Raw genomic sequence first — 15576 nt, 5'->3', positions numbered from 1 at the left:
TCCTAAGCTGCAAGTGGGCTGAGGTGGGTGAAGTGACAAAAACTGGGCAAAGTGGAGTGATGGATTCCCACTCATAAGTGAGGAATGGCTGGGGTGATCCTGATTTCATGGAGACTCCGAATCTTCTGGGTTTGCTGGATCCCTTGAAAAAGCAAAGGCTATGTTGTAACAATTATCATAAATATAAAGACAGAACCGCTTCTGGTCAATAAGGCACACCTCCTGCTGTATTCCTTAGCCCACCTAAAGTACTGTTAGTGTTCCGAGAGACTCCTTCAGAGTTGTGTCAAATGAGGGTAAACTTATGAGCATGGTATGGTTCAGTACGTCAGCTCTGCTGGCTTTTATTTCAGAAGAGGTAGCCTGAGGCTCCCAATAATTCTTCAGGTCCCATTGATTTCTCTTGAATACTTGTTGTTTAAATTGCTAAAGTTTCCAATGTTCAACAAACTCTGCCAAAAAGCTGAATAAATCTCATAAGATGCCTTATGACAGCGCAGGTAATAAGTACTGGTGATGGGAGAGGGGTAAGGTTGTAATCGGGCCTGACGTCTGACTTGTGCTGAGCCTTAACCTCGAATAAAAATGGAAAAAGCTGCAAATATTCAGTGGTCAGGCAACATCTGTGGAGGGGGGCAACAGAATTAACAATAACCTAAAAGCATTTGTTACTCCCAACATTAAAGTTCAGCATCCTGCCACTGTCCTCCTCCATCTTGATGCTTGTAAAATGGTCGTGTGTTAACTCAATGGTCTTACTTCATGGGGTGGGATGCAATTCCCTCTCCTAAGGCATGTTTGGTGGTGGGGGAGCATTAAATCAGGTGGAAGGGTGGTGGGAGGGGACACCGCCAGCTTCCCACCTTCCCACCTCTGCCCCAAAGATGATACTGCCCTGCTGCCAATTAAGGCCCTTCTATGGGCAATTACTACCCAGTTAAGGGCCTCATCCTGCCACCACTGGTATTCACCCAGCAGGTAGGGACTCACCATGTGGGAAGCTCATAAAACTGTGAAGGGGTTTGCTTGCAGGCTTCCTTGGGGTCGTCTCTTGTTCAAAGGCACTCAGTGTCTTGACCAAGGGATTTGGAAATGGGAAAGATGGGGCCACTGAGACCCACTTCCCTGCCCCCATCTTGCCATCATTCAACTATGGCATAGGACCCTCAGTGATTCTGGATGTCGGATAGGCACATTGCTAGTAGCTGCCACTGCTCCCCAGAGGCGCTGCCAAGCAATGCACAAGGCCGGCAGCTTTTGGGAGGCGAGATTTCTGCCTCTGGGGTCCTTGATCCTGGGGCAGGCCTGCCACTGCTCAGTTAAGTGCCTGGTTGTTACTTACTCCGCCAAAGGAGGCAAATTGGGGTTCATGCCGGCTCTCCAGCTGGCAGATGGACCCCCTCCCTTGTCTTCATCCAGGGCATCACTGCAGGCATACCTCAGGGTAGTGTCCTAGGCCCAACCATCTTCAGCTGCTTCATCAATGACCTTCCCTCCATCATAAGGTCAGAAGTGGGGATGTTCACTGATGATTGCATAATGTTCAGCACCATTTGCGACTCCTCAGACACTGAAGCAGTCCATGTCCAAATGCAGCAAGACCTGGTCAACATCCAGGCTTGGACAGACAAGTGGCAAGTAACATTCGCGCCATACAAGTGTCAGGCAATGACCATCTCCAACAAGAGAGAATCTAACCATCAACCCTTGGCTTTCAATGGCATTATCATCACTGAATCCCCAGCTACACTCAAAAAAACTTGACATCATCCAGGACAAAGCAGACCGCTTGATTGGCACCCCATCCACAAACGTTTCCTCCCTCCACCACCGACGCACAGTAGCAGCAGTGTGTACCATCTACAAGATGCACTGCAGTAACTCATCAAGCCTCCTTAGACTGCACCTTCCAAACCCATGACTACCACCATCTAGAAGGACAAGGGCAGCAGATACATGGGAATACCACCACCTGGAAGCTCCCCTCCAAGCCACTCACCATCCTGACTTGGAAATATATCGCCGTTCCTTCACTGTCATTGGATCAAAATCCTGGAACTCTCTCTCTAATAGCACTGTGGGTATATCTACACCACATAGACTGCAGCAGTTCAAGAAGGCAACGCATCACCATCTTCTCAAGGGCAGTTAGGGATGGGCAATAAAAGCTCGGCTAGTCAGCGAAGCTCACATCCCATGAACAAATTTCTTAAAAAACCCCCATTTGTGAGTAGGGTTGCCAACTCTGGGTGAGCCTATCCCTGGATGTTTTATCATATGACTTTCAACCTTCCACTCTTCTGCCTGACATTTATTCCCTCCTGCCCCACCAACCCCTCCCACACCAATTTGAAAAGAGAACAGAGTCTTTGTTGGATGATGATCCTTGACTGTCACTCAAACAAACTTCTTTCCCAGTTCTGAAATTTTATTAACAAATAAATTAAATCATTCAAAGAAAATGGAAAATAAAACATTTTTTCGTGCCCTATAAAGTGGCTCTGTACAGCGTCCTGGAGATTAATCTTTAATTTTTGGAGACTCCAAGACAATATTGGAGAGTTGAGAACCTGACAAGAAGAGAGTCTCAACAGCAGGGATGGATTAACACATGGGCATATGGGCCCATGGCCAGGGCCACTGGTAAAAGTCACCATAATGCAGAAAACCTATGTACAGCTGCTGAACTAAAATATTTCAGCTTTACTGCCAGAAGGGTGTGTGGCAAAGTTTGCAGTTTATTAACCATTTAATACTGATGCAAGTGTTTTAATGGATCAAAGGAGAGACATAAATGTTATCTAATTGCCTATATTATCCAAATGTTCTGAATTATCAAATTATCAAAATGTTACCGAACATTTATTTATTTTATAACAGTATGAACTATATACATTAACAATGAAATTGAATCATTAGCATCTCCAAGATTACACTTTGCTTCATAAATTTTGGGTCTTCATTTCTGAAAGATCTTTGGGTCAACTTTTACATGAAATTGATTTCTACATCATTATATATGGTAAATAGTACTGAAGATTTGTGCTCCAGAACTTGCCGTGCCCCTAGCAAAGTTGTTCCAGTTACAACACTGGCATCTACCTGGCTATGTGGAAAGTTGCCCAGGTACGTCCTGTACACAAAAAGCAGGATGAATCCAACCCAGCCAGTTAAAACCCCATCAGTCTACTCTCTATTGTCGGTAAGGTAATAGAAGGGGCCAATAACAGTGCAATCAAGTGGCACTTGCTTAGCAATAACCTGCTTACTGACTTTCGGTTTAGGTTCCGCCAGGGTCACTCAGCTCCTGACCTCATTACAGCCTTGGTTAAAACATGGACAAAAGAGCTGAACTCAAGAGGTGTGTGAGAGTGACTGCCCTCGACATCAAGGTCGTATTTGACCAAATGTGGCAATAAGGAGCCCTAACAAAACTGGAGTCAATGGGAATCGAGGGGAAACTCTCCACTCATTGGAGTCATACCTAGCATAAAGGAAGATAGTCATGGTTGTTAGAGGGCAATCACCTCAGTTCCAGGACATAATTGCACGAGTTCCTTAGGGTAGTGTCCTCAGCCCAACCATCTTCAGCTGCTTCATCAATGACCTTCCTTCCGTCACAAGGTCAGAAGTGGGCTATTCGCTGATGATTGCACAATGTTCAGCACCATTCGTGACTCCTCAGATACTGAAGCAATCCATGTCTAGATGCAGCAAGACCTGGGCAATGTCCAGGCTTGGACTGACAAGTGGCAAGTAACGCTTGCCAAACACAAGTACCAGTCAATGACCATCTCCAGCAAGAGAGAATCTAACCATCGCCCCTTGACATTCAATGGTATTGCCATCGCTGAATTCCCCACTATCAACATCCTGGGGGTTACCATTGACCGGAAACTGAACTGGACTAGTCATATAAATACTGTGACTACAAGAGCAGGTCAGAGGCTAGGAACTTGCGGCAATTAACTCACCTTCTAACTCCCCAAAGCCTGTTCACCATCTACAAGGCACAAGTCAGGAGTGTGATAGAATACTCTCCATTTTCCTGGATGAGTGCAGCTCCTACAACACTCAAGAAGCTCGACACCATCAGGACAAAGCAGACCGCTTGATAGGCACTGCATCCACAAACATTCACTCCCTCCATCACCAACGCACAGTAGCAGCACTGTGTACAATCTACCAGATGCACTGCAGAAACTCACCAAGGCTCATTAGGCAGCACCTTCCAAACCCATGACAACTACCATCTAGAAGGACAAGGGCAGCAGATAGATGGGAACACTACCATCTGAAATTTCACTCCGCAAAGCACTCAACATCCTGAGTTGGAAATATATTGCCGTTTCTTCACCTTAATTGCGTCAATATCTGTGAACTCGCCCTATATCCGCACTGTGGGTGCACCTACGCCACGTGGATTGCAGTGATTCAAGAAGGCAACTCACCACCACCTTCTCAAGGGCAATTAGGGATGGGCAATGAATGCTGGCCTAGCCAGTGATACCCATATCCCATAAAAATGAATAATAAAAAATATTATTTTGTAATAAATCTGGAATGAAAAGCTAATATACGACACCAGCAAGCTGTTGTAAACCCCAGCTGCTTCACAAATGTCCTTTGGAAAGACTGAGTAGTGTATTGGGAATCTCCTGTGTAGTGTGCTAGGGCTCCCTCGTGTAATGTTCTGGGAGTCCCTTCTCTATTTTGCTCGGAGTCGCTTCCATTTATTTTGCTGGGTAGATCCTTGGTTTGCACCAGCACCTGTGCAAAAATGTAAAAATTGTAACCTGAATTTCCAGCTGGTGCATCTTTTCTACCTGGAGAAGGTCCATATGATTTGCCTAACCTGGGCCATTAATGATCAGGAAAAAATGGCTCTGAAGGTAGCGACGAAAATGGCTTCATCAGAATGTCTAGCCTCTTTTATCTTCCTGTGTTGTTTTGTTGGGCTGTCAAGATTGGTTGTGCCGAAAGGAAATATGAGAGATGTGGGTCTAAGATCATTAGTGATTTGGACTGATCCGTTTGAATGAATCCATCCTTCCACTTACTGATACTTTTCCCTTTTCTTTTCCTGCAGCTCCTCCAAGGTTCATGAAAGTTCCCAGTGACCAGATTGGTGTTTCAGGTGGAGTGGCATCATTTGTCTGTCAGGCTACAGGATCCCCCAAACCTCGAGTTACATGGAACAAAAAAGGAAAGCGAGTGAGCTCCCAGCGTTTTGAGGTACGTTATGTGGTCTGGTTAGTGGTTGATTTCTGGCACATATAGGTATGAAGCAGTCAGTAATGATCCCAGGATGTAATACATGCAGTCAGCTAAGACAATATTTCTTCAGCTCAAATACTGGAGTTCAAATCCACCCAAACAGACTGCTTTCCCCTGTAGCTTATGTGGCAAAGATTACTAGCCTGAGCCCTAGAGATCAACTTGTGAAAACCAGGGTAGAATCTCAACAGAGGAAAAAATCACTTATATTTATATAGTGCCTTTAATGTAATGAGAGGTCCCAAGGCGCTGCACAGGAGCATTACAAAACAAAATATGACACCGAATCACAAAAGGAGATATTAGGGCAAGTGACCAAAGCCTTGGTCAAAGAGGTAAGGTGTGTCTCAAAGGAGGAAAGCAAGGTAGAGGGACATAGGTGTAGGGAGGGAATTCCAGAGCTCAAGATATGGTCACCAATGGTGTTGTTGCTATTGGTAAACTCAGGTCATCCTACAGCAGAACATTCAGGCATGGATTCACCTATGAAGAAAAGAGTTGAGGTTTCAAGTCCTCATGACCCTTCAACAAAGAAGGATTCTGTTCTGTTGAAGGGTCATGAGGACTCGAAATGTCAACTCTTTTCTTCTCCGCCGATGCTGCCAGACCTGCTGAGTTTTTCCAGATAATTCTGTTTTTGTTTTGGATTTCCAGCATCCCCAGTTTTTTGTTTTTTTGTTTTTATCTATGGATTCACCTATAATGCTTTAACAAAGAAGAAGATTTGAGGGAGCTCATTTCAAAATCTTTCACCATTTTGTCTCCAAACCCACAAAAATAGATCAAAAAATATTAGCTGTCTCTTTGAAAAGTCTTGATTTTTCTCACCACCTACCTATCCCGCCAGGTCTCTTCAATGCTAGATAATTCCGTGCGCCACCAGTTGGGAGGTGTCCCAGCACGTCTCAACAAAAATCAACTTTGGACTGGCTGGAAGCCGGCACTGAGCCCTTCCCTGGTCTTGAGGTTCTGGGATGGCTCCCATGGCAACAGTCTATTATCATGGGGCTGAATTGTTATTGCAGGAGCCTCTTCAGGGCTTTATTATCAGGCAGTGAGGAGGGGATTTGAAATAGCTGGTGTCCACCGAGGTGAAAAATTTCATATTTGCAGAAAGAAAAGCATCAAAATGTAGTTTGAGAGTGAAGGAATCCAGAGTCTTACTGGTTTTGTTGCCCTATTTCACTGAGGTGTTGGTGAACCTCAGTACTTTAATTTGAGAATAATGTTAATTTTGGTTTTAGTTTGGCCTTGGGCTCAACGTTTAGTCTTTCCCTTCCTGAGGCATAAGTTAATTTTAGTCCTAAATTTAGCCTGGAACAAAACTGCATTCAGGTAGCCACCCTTAACATAAAAGCCACCCCAGGGTCATTCCCACTTGGTGGAAGAGACGATCTGTAATAAGGGAGAAGGACTGAGAGCTCACAGGGAACCAGTGTAGGCTGGTGAGAAGGGAGTGATGGGTTATTGGCCTCTTTCTGTTCTGTAATTCCTTCGACCTTTTTAACTCTTTTAGGTGATTGAGTTTGACGATGGTGCTGGAGCAGTCTTAAGGATACAGCCCTTGCGGACACCCCGGGATGAGGCAATTTATGAGTGCCAAGCAACCAATACACTTGATGATGTAACCGCGACGGCTAAGCTCACCGTACTAAGAGGTAAAGCTTGTTTCTCCTTCTCACAGCAGTTAATTAATGTGAGCACCATCAGCTGACTGTAAGATATTAAATAATTGACAACTGAGGTAAACTCAAAATGTTATAGAATTTAAATCTGTGAAAAATGCACTTAAATCACCACGTTTTTACAAATGTTAATTCACAGCTCATTTGTAGTAAGTAGTTATTGTATTATTTTTATTGCATTAGTAACATTCATAAAATAAGTTGGTTACACCAATTAAAAGAGTCATAGTTTCAGGAATTGGGAAAAAAATGATAATTTCAAGGTCAGATTGCTATAGTCCGCAGGAATTCGAAGGACTGGGGATGTTTAGGTTGACCCTGATTTGATGTGCTAACCTGTCCATTCCCATCCCTGACGCATTTCAAAATCAGCACCAGATTGAGCAGAGACAGGAGTCATTAACTGAGACATAAAGCCATGTAAAATGGGGTCAGGCAAACAGTTGGACACCACAGCGGGGACCTCCTTCCCTTCATTCGAACCAGTGAGTTGAATATCAGGATGTCTGTGGTTGACATGTTGTTAATAATGTCCTACCCGTGCATAGAATATTTCATTGCCACTGTGACGAATGAAGTGCATGGGAGTTTGGGGGCGGGGGTGGGGGCGGGGGCATGGGGGGAACAGCTATTAGACAGCTCGAAATTGGCAACAGCTGCCTGACGATTTGAGAGCGAGCAGGTTAGCAATCGCATGTCAGCTAGCAGCTGATCAACAGCAAGTGGTGCAGCAGAAACAGGAGTGGACCATTCAGTCCCTTGATTAACTGAGCTGTACCTCAACTCCATTTACCCTCTTTTGTTTCAAATCCCTTACCACCTGGACCTAACAGAATGTTTCTTTGATCCCAGTCTTGCAAATTTCAATTGATTATGATAATAGTTTGAATTATTACCAATAGCAATAGTACCTACATGGCGTCAGCCTTTTGCTGAACTGCAAACACATTGCAAAATCAAAGCTGGTATTAAATATGAGTTGACTTTGGTAATTTATCCACACCCCTATCCCTCATAGATGTCCAAGTTTTACATCCATGTTACAGTACAGTCAAGAAGGAGGAACATAATATGTATTTGGAGGGAGATTGGGAAATTTATTATAAAAACTTGCATTGCACTTTTTAATAATGGTTTGATGCGATTTGATGGTTCACATTTTGCTAATGTGAATAGAAGCATAGAGAACTTTATTATCATGTGACACACCAGCTTCACTTTATAAGTACAATGTTTGACCCACTGTGGCACCTAAAGTACTTTTAACTTGGTGGCACCTTGAGATCTTCCAAACCCAACCCAATGAGATACTACAGGGTACACTCAGATACCAACTGAAAGGCCCGAAATACGCCGATTGATTGACAGCTCTGCTCTTTGACTGGCCATGATTCCTGTGCACTGTGAATAGTGGCCAAGCTCACGGCCGTCAATAATCTGCACTTGTATCCTGACACCAGCACATAGGGGTCAGTGAGCATCTGATTTAATCGATGTGCTGCTGCTTTGTTTAGTGGAACAGGCCTCACACAGCCTGGAGGATTTTGTTTCTGTTGAACATTGCCTCACTCTGGCTAAAGAGGTTTTTTTGTATGTATGCATATGAAAAATGTGTCATCGTGGATATTGAATGACTGCGTCTGTGTTATCAAACATAAACACAACAGGGATATGGTAGCATAGTGGTTATATTACTGGACAAGTAGTTCAGAGGACTGGTCCTGTGACATGAATTCAAATCCCACCATGGCAACTGAGGAATTTACATTCAGTTAATTAAATAAATTTGGAACAAAAAGCTAGTATCATAATGTGGTGACCATGAAATTGTCATTAGAAATCCATCTGGCTTTGCCCTTAAGGGAGGAGAATCTGTTGCCCTAACCTGGTCTGGTATAATATGACAATGAGTGAAGTGTTTGAGGCAACATTCAATGTGTTCATCTATGTATTCATCCCTGGTTCAGGTATAGGTAAGTAGGGGAGCAAGGGGACAGAGGCAACCAGCTCCCACTGCCCAGCTGGAACTGGCTGCCTAAGTAGAGACTGCGAATGGAAGCTGGTACTGTCCTAGACACTAGTTCACATGGGAAGGATGGGTAGGAAGATAGGACGGAGAGAAAAAGGTGATGATCCTTTTTTTTCAAAATGAAGCCTCTTTCTACAGTCTCCTTCTCTGACCTCCACTCTCCCAGGACTTTGAAACCTGAAGCCCCTTATCTTCCCCCAACTATTTCTCTCCCTGCAAATGTATGCCTTTAAAAATATACACTGGTCTCATGTTTCAGGAGCCTTCAAGTTAATTTCTGAAAGGAAAAAGCTGAGTTGGTGGTAGAGCTACTAAAATGGGCCTCAGCATCCTGATTTAAGGAGAGAAAAATGTTGGCCAAGGATCCCTCTCAGGGACACCTCCCACAGCTGAACAGCCTGCAGACTATTGCTGCCTGGGCTGGCTAACCTGATTGAGGTGCGGGAGGACAAAGCCATGTCATAGAACCATCTGCCTGCAAGGATTCAAGGCTTCCACAATCCAAAGAAGGAAAACTGGCAAGGAAGACTAAATGATTTAGCACAGCAGCCACTATTTTTGATGCTAGCCAGTTGCACATAATCCGCTACTGTGAAAATAACTGAAGCGGCTAATAAATCTCCTGTGTGCACATGGATTGGATTACAGCCTGGCCAATCCACTCAATCCCACATATTGTAACACCTCCCCCTGACAGACAAATTGATATGTGCAGATTGTGATTTATCCAGTTGTCTTTCCTTTTGGAAGTACATTTTGTGTCTTACGGGAAGATATAGTGGCTTTAATGTCTTTTTTAAACAAAGCATTAATTAAAAATGTGTTTCTCTATGCAAACTCTCAGCTTCCTAAGGGCACATTGAGCTACATTCTGGGCTTGTCTGGTCTGTGGATGGTGTTATGACCCTATGTGATGCTGTTTGGTCGATGACAGCGCCCAGTGATTCACACAAGGACGTTTTCAAGGTTGTGTTTTGCAGCTAGTTCCAAGGTTATTCACTACACAGTTTACCCATAGTCCAATAAACCCCTTTCATGACATTCACAGTGAGACAGGGACACAGCGATGTGGAGTGCTAGTCTGCCTCCTCACACTTACTTTGTCTCAGGGTCCCACCATCCCCTGGGGCAGGCAACCTCCCTGAGAGCAGGTGTGCAGGGAATTGCAGCTATTAATCATTCTCACACTGTCGCTCTCTCTCTCGCTCTCTGCGCTATTAAGTCAAAACTGTTTCCTCACCCCTTCCTCCTCTTGAGAAGATGCTGATTGCTGCTGGGATGCAGGTTTACAGCCTCTGGTCAACACCTGGTACCTCGCGCAGATTGACTCTTCGTTTTGTGCAAGCCTGGGCAGTAAGTGCTGGCAGACTGTTTTTCCATGGAGAGCATCACAATGATTTTCTACACATCTGCACTTCCAGGAGAAGCAGGTTCTTGGCTGATCTTTCCCCTTCAAACCTAGAGACACAAATGCTAAATGTAGCACCTTAACCAGCACCTTGTCTGGCACCAGCTAACTCAGCACAGGCTGAGCTTCAAATCTGGAACTTTCCTGGGACTGCGAGTGAGCTTAGCTGTCGAGTGTGCATCATTTGTAAAGGCCTTTCTCCCCTAAAAGTATCTGTGGTTGACTTGGAGGAAGAACAATACCTCTTTTTGTGACTGGAAACGGTGTGGATGTTGCCTGGGAGTTTGTGGCATCAGCAGCCTGGGAGGTAGCAATATTTGGTTGTTTCTCTGCATCTTTGTCAGCACTGTGAGCCCATTCAATCCATCTCACGTAAGTGGCTCTAGTTAGAAAGAACACTTATCCGCCATGTTGTCACATCCTCAGAACATCCCAAAGTATCTCACAACCAACAAATTACTTTAAAATTGCAGTTAGTGTTGTTTTGTAGGTGAAAATGGCATTGAACATGAATGACCAGTTATCTATTTTGGGTAATGGTGGTTGAGAAAGGAATGTTGACCTCAAGGCATGAGCCAAACTCCCTGCTTTCATTCAAATTGTGCTGAGTGGGTTGCCAACCCTCCTGGATTGCCCTGGGGTGTCTAGGAATAGATGGTTAATCACCAGGACACAGCTGTAAGCGAGCCAGGGGAAAATCTTAGAGGCATTAAACAGCATTGTGTTCTTTCATTTTCTCTGAACCCTTCCATTTGCAGGTTATTAAAATCTTGAAGGTGGGAGAACAGCTGTTTCATGAGCAGTCAAGATTAAACCAACTGGGTAACAAAGTACTAGGCCCAATTTTAACTCTATGTGAATGGGTCTTGCTTGAATTAAAATTGTGCCCTAATTAAAGATTTTGTTCCCTTTCCAGTTGGCCATGGGAAGGCAACATGCCCAGATGGTTCAGTGGGCCAAATGACCTACTTCTACTCCTACTCCTTATGATCTTATGAGGATAGGCCAATAGCGGGAGTGTGGGGACAGAGAGGTTTGAGGCAGGAGATCTTGTGATGAAACCCTCAGGATACACCCAGTTAGCGTTGGAAATCCGAGCTTACTTATGGCCACCTGTGGAGCAGGCAGTGCTCCGATTGACACCCCATCAAAAGACAGCAGACGGAGTTGCAATTTTTTTTTTTCAGTGCAATTCATCTGAAATCAACTGCATCAGCGCAAGAGATCAAGGAATTTCCAGAGCAAATTATGTCCAGCACAAATTGGGTTTCCACAACCTTTAGCGCTAGTTTAAAAACCATTGCAGTAGAAGGCTGCCACGCCTATAAAACTAGTCACAGATTGAATTAATCACCATGGCAACCTCCTACTGATTGTGTCCATTTGCATGCCTTCAGAGGCTCTTAAAATTAGGCTTTTTAATGGCTGAAAGGGCACTAATTAGCAAGTTTTAAAAGCTTTTAAATATATCATTTTAATTTACTAAGAAACTGACTGCTATACACCAATATAATTAGCAAATGGTTCTGCATAGCTTTTCAAAGTCATTTTTAGTTATTTATAATCCGATTGCTCACAGGTGGTGGACCAGACACTAATTAACAATGCGTAATTTTTGTGATAAACCCATTTTCACCTGCATTAATAAAACTGTATCAAGTTATTGTTCTTAAATATATCAAGAAATATTTGTTAATGCAGTAATTTTTAAAAATCATGTTCTAAAATGCTGTCAAGTGCTAAGCTTCCTGGCAGATATTACTTTCGGAAATATGCAAATATGTTTGAGCAGAAACCTGAGCAAAAGAACTTCTTTAACTAGCTCAGTTTCTGCCCAGATTGTCAATTGGGCCCAAAGCAGAAACTCTTGGCCAGCAACTCCTGCAAGGCAGCGCACCCTCAGTGCTCGCACCCATATGTCAGTGTAAAATTAAGTGCTTAATTCTTAGGATTTGAACTTGAACTCATATCCTTCTGACTCAGGGGGAGAGCCTTATAAGCTGAGGCAAACTGACATAGCGTTGCTGCTAACACTGAATGAGCAGTATTGACTGGAATTAAAATTAGCTTATCTTGATATTGTTCAGCGGTTTGTGAATTGTGGCTGGTGGCGATGAAATTTTCTGCTTTTCTGTACCAGGTACAGCCAGATACTGAGGAATAATTGCTGGTGTCCCAATGTGTAGCAGCAACATAAATATGCCCCTTGTCAATATATCACTAACAGCATTACGCATGGATACCACAGCAGTTCTTCTCCACATTACACTTCCAAAAGGACTTCCTATGCTTGAAGTTGGATTATAGGAATTTTAAATAATTCCACTGCCTTGAGGAATTCAATGACAGCCAAATATCGGTGACCCCTGGGGCACAGAAAAGGTCTCTTAAATCTGTTAGCAGAGCTGTCAACTCTGGACAAATCCTGCTGGGAGTGTGAACCATCTTCTTGAACTGCCTCCTCATGAGGAAACACCAGGCTGTGTCCATCACAAGACACAAAGAAGAGCCAAGTGACATTAATATATTCTCGTCTCTTTGCTCTGACCTTCTTTCTTCTGGGCAGGATTTTACATCCCGTGGGCAGACGCGCACCCTGACATGACCGGGCGTAAAATAGTATGCGATGATTTCAGGCAAGCATCCTCTCGCACGTGATATTTTGGTCGGTGGGCGTGTGCGAGAGTTGGCAGCGAACCAGCCAACAATTAAAAGGCCTATTAAGGTCCTTAATCAATTAACTAAAACCTATTTCTCGCTGCCCATCCAATCTTACAGTTGGTTGGCTGGCAAATCGGTCAGACGGCCTTTTGATTTTTCAACAAACCTCATCCACGGTCGGGATGAGATTACCACAATTAAATAAAAAATAAATAAGAATTTTTGGGCAGAATTCTTATTCTGCTGATGTTATTGTGAGTGAGTCCCATGTTGGGACATTTCTTTTTTAAATTTTGAAAATCTTTATTGTTGATTTTAAAATTGTTCAGCTCCCTGAGGCAGCTGCCCGCCTTCAGGGAGCTTTCAATGCGTGTTCCCCCCTCTGTGCGCAAAAGCAGTCTTTTGCACTTGCACTCCTCCCGCCCCCACCCCAGCAGCACTGAGAACCGACCGAAAACCCTGCCCTGTGTGTTTTTCAGTGTCTGTTTTTTTCCTCTTTGTTTATTTCTTTCAGTAGAATTAATAGTGAATCATAATTGTGATTCATCAATAGTGATGTCTTCCACGACATCACCCGTCTCCGCCCTGTCTGAACCCACCTCCATCTGCTGAAACCCTCTTCCATGCTCTTATTGCTATTACCAATTATTCCATTGCTGTCATGGCCATGCATCATCTTACCCTCCATAAACTTGAGATCATCCAAAAATCCTGCTGCCTGTATGTCAATGCACCAAGTCCCATTTGCCCATCACCCCTGTGCTCACAGTCCTACACTCAATTCCTGTACACTAATGGCTGAGATTTAAAATTCCCATCCTTGCGTTTAAATCCCTCTATGGTCTCACTCCTCTATAGCCTCTCCAGCCCTACAGCTCCCAAGAGCTCTGTGCCCCTCCAGTCCTGGCTTCTTGAGCACCCCTGACTTACCTCACTCCACTGTTGGCGATCATGCCTTCAGTTGTCTGAGCTGTAAGTTCTGGAACTCCCTCCTTAAACTTTTCACCTCTACCTCTCTTTCTTCTTTCTAAATGCTTCTTAAAATCTACCTCTTGGACCAAGCTGTTAGTCAGCTGGCCTTGTGCCTCATTCTTTGGCTTGGTGTCATTTTTGTCTAATTCCACTCCTGTGAGTCGCCTTGGAATGTTTTACTACTTCAAAGACCCTATATAAATGTAAGCTATTGTTGGTATCTTCAGGTTGTGCTGGAATATTTTCATGATCTCCTACCTTTCATATTCTTTTTGTTCTTGTTCTTTGCCTTAAAATGTTGAGATAAATTTCAATATTTTCTATTGGTATTTCTTGAGCAGAATTGGATGATGCTTAGTAATTGGTCAGATACATGATACTATAGTGCCTGAGTAAGCTTAAGTTAGGTGTGAAGTTTCATTGTGGTATATCACTAGGACTTGGGTATCCCAAGTGCTGGTGCTATGGTGAATTAGCAAACTTGTCTACCTCAAGAAAATGTCAGCAGTGAGACTTATGACAAAAAGAACAAGATAGGTTGAAAATGCATTTAAATTTCAAAGTGAAATATAAACCAAAACCAGTGAGTTCCACTCCAAATGATCGAAGCTATGTGTCACTTGGTCTTGTGTACCTCTAAGTCAGACATCTATTGTTGCAATGATGCATAACCAGGCCCTTGTTACTTAAATCAGAACCTGCTGTTCTTGAGCAGTATGCACTAATTCATAGTGACCCTAAATCAGCCATTTTTATTGCTGTGTTGCTCCAGTAACCAAGCCCTTGGTAACTTTATATCAGACATGTGCTTTGGTTATGGCATGTTCCTGATAGGCCCTGAGAGCTGTATTTCAGTGTCAGTGCTGTGATTCATCAATCACTATTTCTTGGATAACTCTGAGTATGACTTCTCCTGTTGCTGATGTTGTTAATCCTCCAGAATTGGCCTGGAGTCTCCAAGAATTCAAGATCAATCTCCAGGACACTGCTGTGTGCAGACCTCAAGAAAAATCATCAGGACATTAAAAAAAGATTTTTTTTTGTCATTTTCTTTGATCATTTCTCTTTATCAGATATAAAAGTATTGATAATGGGAGAAAGAAATGCTGTTTGGCTAACAGTCAAGCATCATACAATTGGGTAATGAATCTTATTGCTTTCCAGTTAAACTAATGGCTGGAACGTGGAGGCAAGTCATGTGATGAAACCTCCGGAAATACACTTAATCACAGTTGGCAACCCTGCCCTGTTGCTTGATCTTATGTCATTACAGATGATATTGTGATGTGATTACATTTATTAGACATTCAATACCCCTGTTTTCAAGCACAAATAGTTCAGTGATGGTGAGCCTGCAGGATTGGTGCTGTAGATATCAATCCCTGGCTTCTTATTTTCAGGAGCTCACTGATGGCCCCAAACCTTCTAAAAAAATCAGTTGAAAGTAGCACAGATGCGGAAATAGTGAGTTTTCTAAATGAGGCTTGTTACTAGGGACTGAGTTCAAGGCTGTAATTCAATCCCTGAATTCAAACAACAGTTAT

The 15576-nt window shown here is 43.4% G+C and overlaps 1 protein-coding gene across 6 annotated transcripts in view; it reads left to right on the top strand.

Moving 5' to 3' along the window:
* LOC121286718 (receptor-type tyrosine-protein phosphatase delta-like) overlaps positions 1-15576 on the top strand; it is a 471126-nt gene that overhangs the window by 187010 nt on the left and 268540 nt on the right. For all 6 annotated transcript variants that reach the window (XM_041203736.1, XM_041203735.1, XM_041203734.1 and 3 more), the window contains 2 exons: positions 5090-5235; positions 6794-6935. In XM_041203736.1, the coding sequence (XP_041059670.1) occupies positions 5090-5235; positions 6794-6935 (288 nt within the window). The remainder of the gene's footprint in view (positions 1-5089; positions 5236-6793; positions 6936-15576) is intronic.

This window comes from Carcharodon carcharias, chromosome 14, assembly GCF_017639515.1.
Source record: "Carcharodon carcharias isolate sCarCar2 chromosome 14, sCarCar2.pri, whole genome shotgun sequence".
Taxonomy (NCBI): domain Eukaryota; kingdom Metazoa; phylum Chordata; class Chondrichthyes; order Lamniformes; family Lamnidae; genus Carcharodon; species Carcharodon carcharias.
The sequence above is the reverse complement of the archived record's forward strand: the minus strand, read 5'-3'. Positions and strand labels throughout refer to the sequence as shown.